The sequence below is a fragment of the Lonchura striata genome, chromosome 13 (assembly GCF_050655825.1).
Source record: "Lonchura striata isolate lonStrDom1 chromosome 13, ASM5065582v1, whole genome shotgun sequence".
In the NCBI taxonomy this organism is placed as follows: Eukaryota; Metazoa; Chordata; class Aves; order Passeriformes; family Estrildidae; genus Lonchura; species Lonchura striata.
The window spans coordinates 19,400,841-19,419,732 of NC_140715.1; the positions used below are offsets into that span (position 1 = coordinate 19,400,841).

Below are 18,892 nucleotides of genomic sequence, written 5' to 3' on the forward strand. Positions count from 1 at the left end.
TGTTTTATAGGAGAATTTTCTGTTCCACGTGCATTGTTTCAGGCTCTTGTTGGCTCAGGAGGAAAGTGCAGGATGAGGAAGGGGTTACAGCTGTTTTAGGAACCCCTGGAATTCCCTGTTACACTTCAGGGAATTGGTGAGAGACCAGCAGAGGGGGATTTTGAAGCTCATAATTGCAGGCAGGCCTAGTTCCAGTGTTGGTAAAGATGAAGTGGTAACTCTATTTCTCTCCCATGTGTACCTAAAAACCCAACCCAGCACTTCCAGCACATTGGAGCTGTCAGAAGACTCCAGGACCACCAGCCAGGGATCTCCAGCAGCTCTGCACTGCCTTCATAAATCAGATTTTTTAGCCGTGAGCATGGCTGCTAAAATCATGGGGACAAATGAAGTGGCCAAGTTACAACTCCCTGGACTTTGGTTTAAAGCCAGGTGTGGCTTCCTCCAGAGAGGTTCCTCAGAGCAGAGGGGTTTGGCACTCATGGAATGAGGGAGGAAGGCAAGACCCAGCTCCCAAATCCTTTCCAGAGCAATGCTGAAGAGCTTTTGGAAAACAGGCTCAGCAGAGGATTCCTGCCTAAAACCCTATGGGGAGATTTTCTTGGAAAGCAGAATGAATCCCAAAATGGTTTGTGGAGAGAAGGACTGCAGCTGATGGCTCAGATGGTTCTGACACTGAAAGTCAGGCTCCGTTCAGCGGGAGGTTTGGGGGTGTAGCTCTGATGCCATTGACTGCTCAGTGTTTGATGTGGGGCTGTTTCCCAATTAACCAGCGCTGTGTTTTTTTCCTTTTTCCCCCTGAACTCCCTCACTGTGTCTTGTCTTTGCTCCTTCCTGCACTAAAAGTGGCTGTTCCTCTGTCTCCAAGCTCCTCCTGCTCTTCTGCAGCAGACCAGCTCCTGTCTAGCCATGGCCATGCTCTGTAAGTCCCTTCTTTTATTACTGCAGCTCTGTCTGTTGGTGTTTATTGCAACCCACTGTAAACCCTCCTTTAGTTATTTATGGCTTAGCACTTGTGGGGTGGAGGCAGCAGCCCCAGGGCAATGGGGAGGTCTGCCAGGGCATTGGGATGGGCTCCTGGCTGCAGGGTAATGTGGCTAACAGGGATTTTCCCCTTTGGGATGGATGGTCTCACTCCAGGCTACAGCACTGCAGGGTCTCCTCAGTGGGCAGCACACAGAGAAAAGCAGGGTACAGAGAGTGGCTTTGGATATTAGGAAAAATTCTTCCCTGGGAGGCCCTGGATCTCTGGCAGTGTCCAAGAACATGTTGAACCTGTTTTAAATTGGTTAAACTGACAGCTCAGAGGCTTCCCCTTCCCTCAGAGGTTCCTGCTGGGTTCCTGCCACCATGGGAATGCTCCAGGGCACTTCACACGTGCAGCTCCAGAAGCGTGGAGCAAGTGTGGAATTGTCATCCTGCTCAAAATGGTTTTGTAACCAGGGCAGGGGAAAGGAGCAGGGCTGAGAAAGCCCTGGTGGTCACAGGGACAGCCTCCCTGCCTGGGACCTGGGGTGACAAGTCACAAGGACTGCCAGGACACAGGGAATGCCTCTCTCCTTCAGTGCCACACCCCACAGCAGCTGCAGCATCCCCATCCCTCCAGCTGCAGCATCCCCATCCCTCCAGCTGCAGCATCCCCATCCCTCCAGCTGCAGCATCCCCATCCCTCCAGCTGCAGCCCCAAATCCTGGGCAGACTGCACAGCTCCCACTGAGCCTGCAATAACCCCAACAGATTTGGGGCAGGCAGGGCCTTCCCTCTCCTTTTTCCCTTCAGTGCTTTTGTTTATTCCTCGTTAGGCACACAGATTTCAGGGAGGCAGCAGATTTCAGCACCTGCTTTCCAGCAGCAGAGTCCAGGGCAGTTTGTGTTCCTCCCTCTGGAATTTCCCCAGCCAGGTTCCCTGGAGGGCTGGGCACACAGGGAGGCAGAGCTGAGCTCAGAGAGCAGCCAGCACTGAGGGAGAGCTGCCCCATCCCTCCCAGCCTGCAGGAAAGGGATTCACAGCAAAGTTGGGGTTGGAAGGGGCCTCACAACTCACCTCTTCCACCCCCTGCCATGGGCACCTTCCATTCTCCCAGTTATTCCCAGCCCTGTCCAGCCTGGCCTGGGACACGTCAGGATTCCTCACAATTTGGGATCTAAATCTCCTCTGAGCACTCAAAGGTCTCAATTGCATCTGGACCCGGCTGTTGTTCCTTATTTGTGCCAGGTGTCTGTGAAATGTCCTCTGTCGGTGTTTCTGTCTGCTCTCACCCCTCTGGAAGCATCCCTGTGTCCACCCCTTTGTTGTGATGCATCTTGGCTGCAATTTTCCCAAAAAGCTGCACTGGAGAGAGGCTGCAGGTGTGTCCTGCTGGGTGTGCTGCTCTCTCTGCTCTCCGGGGAGTTGTTGCCTCTGCCTGGGGCAATCCAAGCTGAGCTGCTGCCAAATCCTGTGACCCTTGGACATAACTCCTCTCCCCTGCTTCTGCTGAGCAAAGAGAGGAAAAAATGTGATTTTTCCATCATATCTATGCAAAGCAGTTACAAAACCTTACCCATCTGGTGTGGTAGGATTTTACAATTCCCTGGTCAAAGTCAGCTCCTCAACATCAGGACAGCAGCAAAAGTAGCTCAGATTCAGAAAGCAACAATCAAAATGCACTGGAAAAAGCTGCCCTGGGCAGCTCCTTCCATGCTCTGGGCCAATTTTCCCTGGTCTGGAGACAGAACTGGGGTGAGGAAACTGCTGCTTGTCCTTCTGCTCCTCTCTTTGTCCTTGCTTATGGCCCCCAGTTGATTTTGTCACAGTTGTTATTGATGAGATCCTGCAGAAAAATTATTGGAGATCTTGCTGGGGTTTTTTTGAGGCTCAGAAGCACTGAGGGAGGAGTGTCAGTGCCTGTTGTAGGAATACAGCTGATTCCAACACCTCAGGCATCCAAAAAAGTGCTTTCAGCCTGTAACTCAAACCTTTCCCCACAACTGTCCTTGGAGGCTGCAGGATGTGCCTGGAAAGAGAAGGAAAACTGCTTTTTGTCTTTTTTTCCTGCATTAACAACCCCTTGGTGTGGTGAGGATGATCCCTGCTGGGAGTTATGGCTGTAGAGGGATAAGAGATGTCTTGGAAAGAAGTTTCAGCAGCAGAAACCAGGGGCTGCTCAGTTTTCCAAAGCATGAATCCTTCAGTTTTGAGGAAAAGAACCACTGGAAAGAGCCAGCCTGGAGCAGGCTTCCATCTGGAGGGGCAGGAAGCGTGATCAGTGCTTCATTAGCAGCGTGGCTCCAGGGTGAATTGAAAACTGGATGTGTGGCACTTTGCTGGGCAGGTGCAGCACTGCCACTTCCATGTGCTTTTCCCCAGCAGAATGAGCTCCAGGGCTGGGCAGCAGCTCTGGCTTGGCTCCAAAGGGAAGGACAGAAAAGCTGCCATGGGGGGAATGAGGAAAGAGAGGGAGGCTTTCCCTTTTTTTTTTTCCAGTTAAACGCAGGGTAAAAGAGGAAACAGCGCACGTGTGTGTGAGTGTGTGCTCTGTGTCCCAAGGGCACAGCCCAGCAGCAGCAGACTGCAGCCAGCACCTCTGAAAGCTTCTCCAGACACCCTCAGTGGCACCTTTTCCCTCAGATTTCGGGGATTTGTGGGCCGAAGCTGCTCCTCCAGCCTGGAGCCCCGAGGAGGAGCAGGGGGGACGCGTGGTGCCGATGGCAGCGCCATTTCCAGAGCTATCAACAGTGTCATTGTCATAGCTCTTGGAATGGTTCTGCCATAAGCACTGGACTGCCAGCTGTGCTTGGGAGGGCCTGGCCCCCCTGGAATCTCCCATGAAGGCTGTTCCTGAAGGATGCATGGAAGTTTGCCCTCAGAACAATCTCCACAGATCCCTGCAGACGCTGCTGGTGCGTCCAGAGCTCCCTGCTCGGGCCAAGAAGGAGCAGAAAGCTCACGGAAATGTTGGGAGCAAACCAGCCAGGCTCTGCTCGTTTGTCTTTGGGAAGAATTGTGCTTTTACAGCCAGTCTGGGACCACGTGCTCATCCGAAGCAGCCCACCCTTGGGTGGTTGCTGTGGAACTCCTGTGCTGAACTCCTGAAGGAATCACAGCTAGGGAGAAGATCCTGGGACAAAATCACCACAAGCGGAGCTGTCAAGCAGAACAGGAGCCCTGGGAGCTGCAGGCTCACAGGACAGTCCCTGCCTTTGCTCCCCTTTGTCCTTGCTCCCAGAGTTTCCCTGCAGTGTTCTGTATTTTGCCATCCCAGCTTCTTTTTTTCGGCAGAGAAGAGGAGGAGGCCCAGCAGCTCCAGGCCTTGCTGGGCAAAGAAATCAGCGTGGCTGTGCCAGGGTCCAGGAGGTGTTGGGGAAGGGAATGCCCTGTTCCCACGAAGCCCTGGCAAACATTCCCTACTGGAATTCCCATTCCATGGGCAGCTGATCCCTGCTGGGGGCTGGCTCAGGCCAGGGGTGTGCAGAGAGGGGCCAGGGCACAGGGGGTGAAGCTTTTGGAACAGGAGCAGGCTGTAAGCTCTTGACAAACTCCAGATCTCCCTGCCTCCCGTGAGTCTCATTCCTGCTCCAGAAGATCCCACAGGGATCTGAGAGCCCCAGCGAAGGGGAAATGTGTCTCTGGCTCAAGGTGTGCACTGTCAGGGATGGGTTCTGGTCTCTGAAGGGTCCAGGCATTTGTGACAAACCCACGGTTTACTTGGCCAACCCTCTGGAGACATTCTAAGAACTAATTAATTCTTTCAGCTTCTGGATTAAACTCTTGTGCAAAACATCCCATCAAACAGAGACCATTATACGGTGCGTTAGTGTAATTAAATAAAGACAGAACTGAGCTCCAGAGATGCCCAAAACACTTAATTAAGATAAATTAAGCAACATGAATTACAGCTGGAAGGGATGGAAGGGAACAATTCAGAACTGGCTCAGCAAAGGGGTGGGATGCTGGGTTCATAAATAGTTTTTCAGAAGCATCCAGGTGGATCCCAGGGAGTTGGATTTAGCCCCTGGACCAGCCCCATTCTCCTGGCCAAACCCAGGATCCCTGTGCAGCTGGGAGCAGTGAAGGCCTGCGTTTCTGGGGGCTTGGTGGCACAGATAAACCTCTGCCAAAATAAACACGTTTCCTTCACTTCCTCTCTGAGGCAGCAGCGTCATCTTCATTCCTTACAATCCCAAAATCCCAGAATGGGTTGGGTTCAAAGGGACCTTAAACCTCATCCAGTTCCAACCCCAAAACACCTCCCACTGTCCCAGGCTGCTCCCAGCCCCATCCAGCCTGGCCTTGGGCACTGCCAGGGATGCAGGGCAGCCCCATCCTGTGCCAGGGCTGCCCGCCCTCCCAGCCAGCAATTCCCCCCCAGTATCCAACCTAAACTTATTCTCAGTTTGAAGCCATTTGCTAAATTATTGGGCAAAGCACATCTTTGGTTGCCTCAACATAACGCAAGGAATTGTGCTAGAAAATTGGGTTTATTTTGTGAGACCAGTTATTGCTGTAGGAGAGCCCAAACTTCAGTCAGTTACACTGGAAATCTGATGGGTGAAAAGCAATTTTCTGTTCCATTTGCCACATGTATCACTGCTTTGCTTTTCCTCGGGAAGGAGCAAACATAAATCTGAGCAGATTTTATTTACCAAAGCAGGGACTAGGGTAGAGATTTATGGGCTGTGTCATCTCTTCTGGAGCAGAAAATAGACAAGCCCAGGGGCAACCAAGGGATGGCACAACCTTCAGAAGTTTGAACTTGTTTGCTCTGCACAGCAAATTTGATGGCAATGTATAAAATAATTGACAGGTGGGGTCTCAGACACTCAGATCTGCAGAAGGACCAGAAGAAAGCACAAAATAACAGAAATAACCTCGTGTAAACAGCAGGGATATGGAAATAAAAGGTTTACACACACAGAGAGGTGTTTTGTTGGCCTTGGTTGCCTCCTCCTGTGCTCAAAATCAATTCAGTGATCAGTGGAATTCTTCCTGTCATGTCCCAGTCTACAGGAAATTTCTCTAAGGAATGATCTCCAGAGGAGTTTCTGAGACCTGGCTTTACTCTGAATAAAATAAAACCCCAAACCCATCAGAGAATAAATAAATATATGCTTGATTATGGCTCCTTGTTTTTTGGGTTCCCCTCATTCTCCCCACAGAATAAAAGCTGTGCCTTTTATTTTCTTATTCAGATTTCTGCCTCTCCTTACCCTGGGCAGGGCACACTCAGATGTTGAGCTGGGCATTTTTATTTTGGGCACCTTCAGGAGAGTTGAGGCTCTGCTCTTTAGGATGCTCAGAGGAAAAAAAAGTTTTTTGTTCCCAGAGAAGTTCAGAGGGTCCCTGAAATCCCAGAGGGAGCAGGGCCTGGCACCACCTGCACAGATCCTGGAATTAAATCCCAGGAACAGCTCCTGGAGAGGCTGAGCTGGATAACAGCAGGTTTGGGGACAGGGTGGCAGAAATTGGGACTCAGCAGCCTCTGAGTCACAGCGAGATGAAGCAGCAGCTCCTGAGGAGGATCTGACCCTGCTGGGACAGAGCTCTTGGCAGGGAAGGGGATGAGCAGGGGCAGCATCATCCTTCCTGAGAACAGGGGAAGGAACAGAGCACAGGCAATCTGTGCTCCTTGGCTAGGAGCTGCACAGGCTGGAAAGGGGAGAAACTGCCCAGGGAGGCATCAAGAGGGAGAACAGGGAGCCTGGAATCCCACAACCGAGGCTTGGGAGGGAGAATGTGGAGATCTCCTTGAAATTCAGCACCCACTGCCAATGTCCCCATCTGTGGTGTGACATTTCGTCCTGATAAAAGGCTCACAAAGGATGAGGAGTGGGGAGCACAGCTCGCAATTAATTAATATTGTTCTCAAGCTCACGGATTAAGCGGTATAAATTCACACCCGGTGGGTTGTAAGGGAGAACGTCCAAAGCCAGGAATGTGCTACTTTAATCATAGAATTATTAATTGGAAAATCTGGATAAAGAGGGAAAGGGGAGAAGGAACTCACACTGAGCACAGCACGGTGGAACCTGGTGTTTGCTCTCTCAGCAGGATGGAGACCTGAGGGAAGGCAGCCAAATAAAGTTGTGATAAGATTGATAAATAAGATTTACTGAGCTTAACCTACAACAAGTCCTAGTTGAGATGTTAAAGGCATCACAAGGTTATTTGTTATTAATTTTAAATTGTTTTTTTCTTATTAAATTTAACAGGCTTCAAACTGACTATTATTTAACTGGCATTTTGTTTTTTACGCCATTACTCCATCACAAGAAAATTTAATTTTTACGCCATTACTCCATTACAAGAAAATTTAATTTTCAGCCCTTAAATTAGGTACCTTAAGGTAAGCAGAGCTTCCCAGCAACACCTTGAGGCTGCACAGAAGTTCCCAGGACACAGAAGTGTGGATTTGGCATGGAAAAAAGGCAGGGAGGGCTGGGTGAGCAGAATTCTCCCCTCAGCCTGGAGAGTGGGAGGGGGACCCAGCTGCTCTGAGGGACTTGGTGCCATTTGCTCCTGAGAAAGGAACCAAAGGAGTGACAGGAACAATGTGCACATGCCAGCCTTTTGTTATCAAACACATGATGCTGCAGAGAAAATCTGCTTTTGACACCTAAAAAAGAAGCTCTGCTGTTCACGCACAAAGTGGGGAAGGAGGGGTGAATTTTTTGCCAGATTTCAACGAGCTGTAATTCCATTTTCTACTGGGTATTTCAGTAGAAATATTTTCAGGAGAATTTTCAGTATTTTCAGAATATTTCAGTATTTTCAGGAGAAAAGCCACTCATTCCCAGAGGGAGAGGGTTGGTAAATATGGGAAGGGAGGTTTGGGTCCCCATCCCTGAGGTGGCACTCAGAGCTCTGGGCTGGGGACAAGCTGGGGATGGGACTCCATGGGCTGGGAGGGCTTTTCCACCCTGAGATTTTGGGATTCTCCCACGGTGGCACATTTGAAACCTGACAAACTCCACTGAACACCTCCAAGTTTTGCCACTCTTTCACTCCACAGCTTTAACAAATGTAAGGTTTGGTGGTTTTTTTTCCCCCCAGCAGATAAAAGATTTAATTATGCCAGTGGTAAAAAAGATTTAATTATGCGTCTTTAAAAAAAATAATCATAATCATTATCTTCCATTTGAACATTATTAATTGATCCTGCTTTTGTTTCATTAATTGAAACACTTAAACCCACTCTGAGCCATCCCATCTGGGGGTGTTTGGGAGCTGCTCTTAATGGGCTGCTCTGGGTTTCTGCTGTGTCTGAGCACTTCCAAGTGCTCTCCTTATTATCAGATTTGGGGCTCTTATGACTATTGCATTAATTATGGTGCAAAAACGAACTGGAGGCCAAAATCTGGAGCTAATTAGAGCCTATAATGGAATGCCAAGCTTAATATTAACAAGAGAGAAATGGAAATAGGGAGTTAATGGGAGAAAAAGGGGAAAGGGCTCCTTTCCCCAAATCCCCTGAGTGGCCTCTCTCATTTATTTATTTGTTTATCCTGCTTCTTAATTAGCCAATGCATTTCACTCCCTGCAAACAAGGAGCTCCTCGTTGATTTTGAAATTTGCTTCATTTCTGTCCTTTGGTGCCCAGATTGCTCTTTCTGCTGTGGAAACATCAAATTCTGCGACATTAAAGTGGCACAAATGTACAGGAGAAGAGCTCAGCAGCTCTGGGCCATCCCCACCCCGTGGCTGCTGTGTGGATCCCTTGGTTTCCATCACCAATTCCTGTTCATAATACCCAAATTCCAAGGTTTTTAGCTGAAGTTGAGCAAAACATCCTGCAGTGGAAAATAGGGAAAATTATAAATATTATCCAAGCGGAGCAGCTGAAAGCAGAAGGAGAGTGGGAAAAGGGAAAAGTGATCAAATTCAGCAATTGTGGTGAGGGGAATTGGAGAGGACCACAGAGAAATTCATTAATAGAGCCTGGTAATAAAGAGGATAAAAAAGGAAGATGGAAATGAGCACCTGCAGTCCCAGAGAAACAAAATTTGGGTGAAATTCAGCAGGAGAAAACCAAAAGGAAACCAGATGCTGAAGGATTTGGACATTTCATTTCAAAATCCTATTTCAGGTTATTATTTGCCTGCACTTCTAAACATCCTCCTTGAAAAGGATTCACAGCTCCTGCAAACACAAAAACAAAGGGACTGGAGGGGGTTTAGTCTTGGTTTGCCAGAAAAAAGAGAAATGATGGAACAATGGAGGAAAAAAAGGAGAGACACAAATATTGGGAGATGCTCTCTTTGTTTCCTGGGACTTGTCAGAGACTAAAAAAAAAAAAACTCCTTTTTATCTATTTTTTTCATGTTCCTCTTATTCAAGAGAAAGAAGTATTTGCTTACTAGAGAACGGCTAATTTTAAATCTGGATTTCTGCAGAAATCCTCCAAAGTGCATTGAAAGCTGGCTAATGTGGGCTGGAGACAGATGTTTTCTAAAACCTCTGCCTGATGTTTAGCAAAGAATGATGAGGGCTGAGTTCAGCTCCCAAGGTTGGAACAGCATTATTTGATTTAAAGATAATTAGGAGATTTAGCTTAACTGCTCAGGAGTGGGAAAATAAACACTTGTCATGAGACAGAGAGAGATTTGTGTTTAGATTTGACTACAAAGGACTCTAAAATCAACATTGCAGTCAGAGCCATGTAAATAATTCAGCAACCCCAACGTTTTCCCAAGATCTGGGTTTTCACGTTGGGCTGTAATGGGATAATTCAATTTATTCTTACCCTGCTCTAATGATTTAATGCTGATGGGCAAGTGCAGAACTTCACGATGGGAGCAGGACAAATTCAGCCCAGAGTTACTGGGAAGGTTTTCATTTTCTGGAGTCTGTGAACCTGGGAGTGCTGAGAGAGGCATAATTTGCTCTCATTTGTGGAAGTTTCATATGCAGCTGTATTAAAAGCAAATGTTTTGTGAAATTCCATTTAATTTGGCCTCTGTGAATTCATTTTTTCAGCAGAAGATGGAAATGGAGCAAAGCATTTTGTTCCCAGTTCATTCTGTCATTTGGTGGAGTTCAGATTTGAGGATTTTGCTCTTTCACGGTGGAAAAAAAAAAAAATCACAGATTAAAACAGGGAATTTCATAGATTCTTGGGTTTGTGTCACACAGTTCTCTCTTTCCAGCATCTCCCAATTTTCCAGAAATACCAGAAGTCCCTTTCCAGGCAGACAGCAGGAGGGGAGCTCCCTTCTGTCCTGGAGAACACGCTCAGATTTTGTTCCTGCCCCACTGCAGCTCCACCTGTGGGATTTTTCCTGATGCTTCCAGCCTGGGGAATTCCTGGTGCCATCCTGCACTTCCAGGGGTTGCTTCCTGGGGCTTTGTGGCTGCCCTAAAACACAGAAATAAAAGAGGCTCTTTTCCTCCTGTTCCTGACACAGGAATGGAGCAGAGCAGAGCCAGCACAGGCTGGGATAAATCACAAAAATCCTCTGAAGCTGCTCTCTTCCCCTCACTTCTAGAGTGGTTTAGGAATTTTGTTGTTTTCTAATTCAGAATTTATAATTCTGGAACTGAGCAGATGGTGCAAGGCAGATTTCAGGGATGTGTTCATGAGGATAACCTCTGCCAAGTGATTGTTCACCACAATCCCCATCTCAGATCAGTTATTTGTTCTTGCTCTTGGAAGTCCCTCTGGAAGCAGCAGAGCTCTGAGGAACGGACACGATGTGGAGGGTGACGTTCCAGCAGTGGTGCTGCAAATATTCCAGAGGAAAATCACTTTGGCAGAGAAAGGAAAATGCAGGGGAAGATAAATTGTGGGGTAACACAATTGTCAAATCTTAGAAAAGTCTCAATCCTTCATTCAAAATGGAAGCTCAGTTTCATTTAATATGTGGCCCCAGCCAACTTTTACCTCAAAACCTCTTCTACTTTCCACTATTTTAGGTGGTTGAGGATAGAAATGGTAAAAAAATACATTCTTGAGAATGGGATTCTGCTCAAGCCAAAAGCGAATCTTCCCAGTTTATCTCATTTTACATAATTTTATCTTGTTTTCCTCTGGTCCCAAATCTTTCCTGGGTGCTCCTGCAAATAACAGAAGGTTTGTGGTACAGGGGGACCATCATCACCTACTTGCCTTTTCCTTGGACATTGTTCCAGGTGGGATGGTGGCTGTTCCCGGGGTACTTACTGGTTGTAGATGAAGGAAGAAAAGTGTTTGGAAGTGTTTCATTTGGAGTTGGGCTTCTGCAACTGGAAAAGGAAAAAATGAAGGCACAGGCAGTGAATGCTCACTCCCAAAATTGTCAGTATCACAGTGGGGAGATCAGTCCCCTGATAAAAGCAGCAAAGGGCAATGAACATCAATTGCAATCTGCTCTTTTCTGCTTTTTTCTTCTTTCTTTATCTCACGAGGAGTTGAAGGCTTGCTCCAAATCAGAAATGGGGAAAATATCTGAAAGTGAAAAAGTTTGGAGAATGAGAAAAGCAAACGAAGTGAACAGCTCAGAACTCAGTGAATTTGATACCTGGATTTTCTCTTCTGTTCTTGCATTCTCTGGGGGTCTGTCAGTAACTATTTTGAATTTATAATACAGGAATTACAAAGGGATTTGTGAACACAGCCAAAGTTGGGGTTTAGCACCTTTTTGTGTAGCTCGTATCTAAACATTTGTGCACCCGGTGAGACCTGAGGTACCCCACACCCAAAATCCCCCCACCTATCCCTATCTTTGCAGCAAAATTTCAACTCTGCCTGTTGTTCTTCCTTTTTTATGCAGGGAGGGGATGGATTTAGTGGCAGAAGCCAGAGCTGGCAGCTCTGGTCCCTCCCTGCACTGCTGCCAGCTGCAGAACCTGCCCTGCATGTGCAGGGCTGTCAGGACAGCAGGAGCCACTCCTGCCTCTGCAGGAGGGAAGCAATTCATAAAGAAAGCAGCTGTAAAGTGGGAAGGGATTCCTGAACACAGAGCAAAGGCAGCTGCACGTTTGGGTGGGTTTGGAAAATGCAGGAGTGCAGCCACAAATCCCAAATCAGGCAGCAGGGTTCGGCTGGGGCTGGGCCAGCCTGGCTTTGGCCTCTCTTTGTAATTTTATTTACGATCAGTGTGATCCAAACCCTCACGGTTCCTGTCCCCAGGAGGTCAGGGCTGATGCCAGGGGTGAGGACTGAGCAGGAGCTGGGGCTGTGGGGAAATGGTGTGTGGTTTTTATTCCAGGAGAAACCAAAACCCAGTCGTTTCTGGGCTTTGCTTTCCTAATAAATGTCCAGGTTGGTGTGGGGCACAGCTCTGCAGGGAGTGCAAGTGGGAACACTGCAGCCACTGCATCCCCTCGGAGTCTTCTCCCTGGGATTTGCCAAATTCCCAGAATAAGCTGGAGCTGCTTGTGCTGCAAACCCCACAGGTCCCCTCGTGTGCCCAGAGCTGATCCCAGCTGTCATCCCAGAGCCCCCTGGGCTGGCAGACACAATTGTCCCCAAGCTGGCCATCAGCACAATTCCAGAGCCGTGGGGAGGGTTTGCAGCAGGTCCCTGGAGGGGCAGTGCCTTCCCATTGTTGGGATTTATTGTTTTATAATTTATTTATTGGGAGTGGTTGGGATCTGGGGAAAGCTCCTGGGGAAGTGACAGCAATGCTGCCCCCCCTTGGGATTCCCTTTGAGCACAAATCCCATCAGAGGAGCCCATCAGGAAAAGGGCACAATTAATTTGCTGTAGATAATTTACTTAACTCATTTAACCTTTTGAATCTTTTTTCCCCTGCATACATATTCTGGCTCCCTCAAATATATTTATTTCTCTCACCTACCTTGCTGCTTTCTCTTGAAGCCTTCAGCCCACACAGGGAGGGTTCCAGTGCTGTTTCCTCCTTGCATTGTAGGATAAATACCTGGCAAATCCATGGGGTGGGAGCTGAGGCACACCAGGTGTGTTCCTGCAGGGGAAGCAGATGAATTTCAGGTGCAGATGAGAATTTCTCTGAAACTTGCTGCCCACAGGTACCACGAGCTGAGAAATGAGGCGTATTTTCAGAGAGAGATCAGTGAAGGCACAGGGAAAGGAAGAGAACAAAACCTTTTTGTGAGAAAAAAGCAGGGCTGTAAAATCCCAGCTTTTGTCCAACACTAAAGCGGTGCCCTACAACTGGCAGGGGCTCTGAACTTACATTTGAAGGGAAAGGCTGCAGGCTATGGAAAAACCCCACGGAACACAAAAGCCTGGCAGCAGAGGACACCCTTAACAGATTCCTGGAGATGTTGGCAATATTTGAGGAATGATGTGCTGGTACCTGAGCGAGCCACGAGCTGGCACTCCCCAAGCCAGGGATGCTCCTTCCTCCTGTCCTACCAGTCCTCTTTCCCCACAGGGTGAACAGCTGGAAGTGTTGAACTCACTGCCAGAGGCTTCAGACAGACACTTTGTGCCACACGACATCCCGGGACACCTTAATGACTCCTCTTTAGCTTAATGAACCTCTAACAATCGGCACCGCCCGCTCTTGCTGCTCTTGCTCCACTCTGGGACGGCCGCAGAACACGGAGGAAGGTTTGGATCCTTGGTGTCCCAGTCCCTGTCCGTCTGGAACCTTGGATATCCCAATCCCTGTCCATTGGGATCCTTGGATATCCCAGTCCTTGTATATCTGGAACCCTGGATATCCCAGTTCTTGTCCATCAGGAACCTTGGATATCCCAGTTCTTGTCCTTGGATATCCAGTCCCTGTCCATCTGTAACCTTGGATATCCCAGTCTTTGTCCATTGGGATCCTTGGATATCCCAGTCCCTGTCCACCTGAAACCTTGGATATCCCAGTCCATCGTCCTGAGCTGCTCCAGGTGTCGGGGCTCTCCTCGCTGTGTCCCGTCTGTGGCAGAGCCTTTGGCATTGCCGAGGTCTCCGGGGTGGATTGTGTTCCACGGTGTCCCCGTCTGACCAGGTCCATCAGTTCCAGCTCTGTTCTCTCCTCGTGGCCGTCTCGTTGGAGTCTGTTCAGTGTGAGGTGCAAAATGTCTCTGCTTGTCTCTGACATCCAGTCTGTACCTCGCTGGGAGCACATTTTTGAAATTCCTGATCCTTGTTTAAAGTGCTGGAGTTCTAAGGAAGGTTTGAGGGAAATATCTGCACGTTCAGTGCCCCGGCCATGCTGGGAGCCAGCATCCAGCCCGGGAATTCCTGCAGGAGCATCCTCCAGCCCAAGCACACTCAGGCAGTGCAGCTCCCCTCAGACACCTGAATCCCAACAGCTTCTTGGTTTTCAGGGATTGCTTTGACTGCTCCAAACTGAAGATTTCATTCCTTGTCACAGAGCAAAGCAAGGATTCCATGCTTTTTAATGTGGGATCTGGATATTTGGAGGAATCACTCCCTTAAATATACTTTGGGGTTTGCAAGATCTTGTTTTCCATTTTCCATCAGTTTGGTGTTTGAGCTGGCACTGACAGAGGTTTGTGTTCCCCTCCCAGGTACACGGTGTTACACAACGGGCACCACCAGGAACAAGAGAAGCTTCCCATCCACACCGACCCCGAATCCCAAGAATCCTGTTTCTAGTCCTGGCCCAGAAGAGGAGGAACAGAGGCCTTTTAGGATGTCCCAAGGATTCACAGACAGCAGGACTTGAAAATTCATCCATCTGCATTGCCGTGGTGCCTCCTGCAGTGAATTCCCAGGAATGTCCAGCTGTGGGAGCTGGGTGGGAGCATGGGCAGGATCAGGACTCTGTCCCTGTCCCTGCAGGAGCAGCTGGAGCCATGCCAGAGCCCTGCTCCAGGAGCGAGGCATTCCTGGCAAAGCCAGGACCAAAAAACAGCTCCAAACCCCCTGTGCAGGGACTCCTGCTGCTCCTCTCCAGCTGCTCCTCTCCAGCTGCTCCTCTCCAGCTGCTCAGCTCTCCCTGTCCTGGGGCTCACAGCTGTGGGGTGGCCCCGAACTGCTCCATCCCTGCTGGCTCTGCCTGGGCACTGCCAGGGGAGGAGCAGCCCCACGTTTTCTCCAGGAGAACAGGAGGAAACGTTTGCTGCCCTCGGGTTCCAGCCCTGCCTCCCCCACCCTGCAGAGCTCCGGAGGGCCCTGGTGGCGTTTCCTGGCCGAGGAGGATCCCGGGGTGTGCCGGAGCTGAGTGGGGCCAGCTCAGAGCCATGGCCCTGCTCTGCCAGTCCCAGGGGATGGGACGTGCCCTGGAGCCCAGAGCTGTCCCCATCCCTCCCCTGAGCTCACTTTGGGCATTCTGAGGCAGCGGAAGCTTGGCCAGGAGCCAGAGCCAATGGATCACTAAGTGCCATCTTGGAAAACAAACCACCTAAACCCTTTTCTAGCTACATTTGGGAGAGAGACTTCTACTTACCTTTGCCACTTTTATTTTTCTATTTGTTGCTGGTCTCTTCCAGTCGAGGCAAGAAGTTTTCCAGACTTTCCAGTCTCACCATTTGCAAAGATCCCAGTTCCCAGCTGCTTCCTGCATGTCGGTGTTGCCACATTCCTCGTGGGCTGCTTCCCCCTCTGCATGGAAAGGGTGGGCAAGGCTCTAAACTCCACAAATTTGGGAAAAGGATTTTCATGCAGGATCAAGACCGTGAGCCTTGACCCTTTTTAGGTGAAGACCTACCCCAGAGATGCCACCCTGAGCCAAGAAAATACAATTGTACTTTGTCATATCGTGGAACCATGTACAGATATTTTTAATGTACAAAGAGAAGCTGACATTATTTATTATTTTTTATCAGGAACATGTGGTTTTTTCATTAAAAGCTTCTAGACCAAGGAGCTTAACATTCTATGTATTATTATTATTTAGTAATATTTCTGTTGCTATGTGACAGGTATTTACTGTAAACAGACAAATCCCGCTCGGAACAAACAAAAATGTTGCTCAGTAGGAGAAATGTTGTGCATGAGAAGAACAAATGGCTTCCTGGCCGTGGTGTCTGACTTCTTGAAATTATTCTTCCAAAGCAAAGTCACTGATAAAGCTTCACATCCTTTTCCTGTAGGATTCAGGAGGACACTGGGCAGAAACAGCCCCAGTTGGAATGCTGAGGTAGAAAATTGCTGGCTGCTGGAAAGGCACAAATTATTGGTGTTTGTGGTGGAAGGGGCTCCAGGTCCATCACTGGGACCTGGTTGGCAATGATCTGTTTTTACAGGGTTTTATTTCCAAAAAAATTCATTTAACTTTACTCTTGACACCAGAACTGTGGAGTGAAAAAAAAAAGCCATTATTGAAAGTCTGGAAAAATCCACCCAGGGCTGCTTCAGTGCTGTGATCCTCCTCCTCCTCTGTGGAAGTGCCCACAGGGGTTTTGTTGGGCTTTGGGCACACGAGGCTGCAGAAAAGCTTGGTTTGGTTTCACCTCAAGTGTCAAATTTCTTAACGAAATCCTTAAAAAAAAAGCTTTTCTCTGTCCCCAGAGAAGGGCATTGAAATTTTGGTGTGAAGTTTCCTGGAGTGAGATGGAACCAGCAGCACAGGGAGGGGTTTTTTGGATCTGCTTTGTCCTTCAGGAATTGCTTTCTCCTTTATTTTTATGTGCAGTAGGAAAAGATCTCTTTTTAATTTAAAATAAACTCCCACTTTCCCCAGGGACAACATTCCCAAGGCTCTGTCAACGGGAGCAGTGGCTCACCAGCCAAAATGGTCAAAGGCTCTCACTGGGAAAAGGCTCCCCCTTCCAGCTGGATGAAATTCCAAACACCAAATGTCCACGTCCTGTGTCACCTCTAATCCACCATTGGGCTCAGCAGCCCTGTCAGGAACCTCCTGGCAGCTCCTGCTCAACCAACCCAAAATCCCAGCACGGCCTCTGTGCCCCCAGCCGTGCCCCTGTGCCAGCAGCAGTGGCACAATTCCCCTGGAAAAGGAGTCCCATGGAAAGCCCCACTCTGGAATTCCATGGCTGCTCCTGTGGCCTCCCAGTTCAGCTTTGCCCATCTTGGCTGGTGGTGCCGGTCCTTGCCTGTGCTCGGTGACGTGTGGTGTTCCTAAAAATAAAAACTCCTCTCTGGCCATGGCAGTGACCTCCAGCTTGGGCTCGTTTCTGCTGCTCTTGGTGCTCCAAGCCCGGGGTGGGAGCAGGCTGCACCTCCCAGGAGGCTCCAGGGGCTGAACAGGGAGGGGAACCTGCCCCTCTTTGCTTTTCCTACAATTCCTGCCAGGAGGGGACAGCTGGGGGTCGAGCTCTGCTCCAGGGAACAGGGACAGGAGGAGAGGGAACGGCCTCAGGGTGGGCATCAGCAGGAATTTCTCCATGGAAAGGGAGCTCAGGCCTTGGAACTGCCCAGGGAGATGTGCAGTGCCAGGAGGGCCCCCCTGAGCCTCCTTTTCTCCAGGCTCAGCCCCTTCCCAGCTCCCCCAGCCCCTCCTGGGGCTCAGCTCCTTTCCAGCTCCCTTCCCTGGGCATCCTCCAGCCCCTGCAGGTCCCTCCTGCCTGCGGGCACAGACCTGGAGCCAGACCTGGACACCCCTCGAGGTCCCTCAGCAGTGCCAGCACAGGGGACAGTCCCTGCCCCGGTCCTGACGCACAGGACTTTGCTCATTTATGATTTATTTGCAGTCCAGGAGCCCCCACCTTGTCCTGGCCTTAGCTGGAGGTTTCCCAGGTCCCTGTGGAGCTGCTGATGGGATCAGAGCCCTCCAAATGGGTTCAGGTGAGAGATGAAAGCCAAGGGTCACCTGGATGTGGAGCAGCGTGGATCCCTCGCTCCAGAAACACTTTTTTGGCAAACTCTGCTCCTCCAGGGGTGTCTGTTCCAGCAAAGGACACTGCAGGGAGGATGGACACTGGGAATGTGTCACTGACAGGTAAACGGTGCTCACCTTGCCTCTGACTCAAAATGGCTCTGATTTTACCTCCCCTGCACCTCCTGTCCCCTGCTGGGCTCCAGAGCTCTGTGAGCAATCAGCAATGCTGGTTTAGCTACATAAATGCTAGGTTTGCATTTCCAAACACCTCTCAGTTCAGGGATTACTGACAGATATCTTCACCCTAAAGCTCATCTCACCCAAGTTCGTGGCTTTAGGATGGAATTCACTCCCAACTGGCCCTGCTCAGCAAGAGGAGGGAGAATCAGAAGGTATGTAAGGCACTCCTTTGTGTCAGCCTTGCTTCATAACGTGCCCAGACCAACCAACGGGGCCCAGAGCGTGTCCAGCAGGTTCCAGCACAGAGGAAAAGCAGGGAGCAGCTCCAGCCAAGAGCTGCTTTGGGAGCAGGCAGCCCACACAGGCACTGAGGCATTCCCACCCAGCTCTGGGGGTGCTGAAGCCAAGGAGAGCATTTCTATCCTGTACCTGGCAGCTGGGAACCCTTCCCCAGTTTAGGATCCCCTTTTTCTCCACATTTGAGTTCTTGAGCCATCTCTGAGCACTCCCAGGCCAAAAGGCAAGAAATCTGTAGGGGATTAATAATACAGACCCAATGAAAATATACCAAAGCTTTTAGTTCTTCCAGTTTTTGTATAAATCTTCCTGAATAAATCCCCAGTTTATCTCCTGCCAACACTCAGGGAGTGCTGAGGAGCTGAAAGGAGCTCTGCAGGTGATGGGCCCTGGTTTTGGCTGTCCTGTAATCACATGCAGAGCACACAGGGCCAAGGTGTCCCTGGCACACCCTGACAAGGGGTTATGTTGGAATTCCTTATCTGGGAACTGAAAGTGGAAATCCTGGGCAAGGGGATCCTCAGACCCTGAGCAGCCTGGAGAGGAAAGGCAAAATTCCTGTCTCCACCAACCCCTTAGAGCTTCTCCTCAAACAAAAACACTTCCAAATTCCTTTCCTTTTTGAAACCCCAGCACTGAATTTGCCTTCCTCCTAAAGGAGAGGGAAAAGCAACCCCCAGCTCAGTGAGCACGAGGCTGTGCCCAAACACACTCTGGCCTTTCCCTGTTTACCTTCTGTTCTATTTAGATGACATTTCCCAGGCACCTGAGCCTCTCCCAGCTGGGATCT

The 18,892-nt window shown here is 49.5% G+C and overlaps 1 protein-coding gene across 6 annotated transcripts in view; it reads left to right on the forward strand.

The window, feature by feature from the left end:
- Positions 1-16,957, forward strand: part of HTR4 (5-hydroxytryptamine receptor 4) — a 74,982-nt gene extending 58,025 nt beyond the window's left edge. For 3 of the 6 annotated variants that reach the window (XM_085591603.1, XM_021547194.4, XM_085591602.1), the window contains one exon: positions 14,411-16,957. In XM_085591603.1, coding sequence (XP_085447729.1) covers positions 14,411-14,498 — 88 coding nt within the window. In that variant the 3' untranslated portion in view covers positions 14,499-16,957. Of the gene's footprint in view, positions 1-846; positions 923-13,314; positions 13,494-14,410 lie in introns of all 6 variants that reach the window. The other 3 variants (XR_014958352.1, XR_002466981.4, XM_085591604.1) reach the window with 3 other exon arrangements.
- Positions 16,958-18,892: the final 1,935 nt, after the last annotated feature.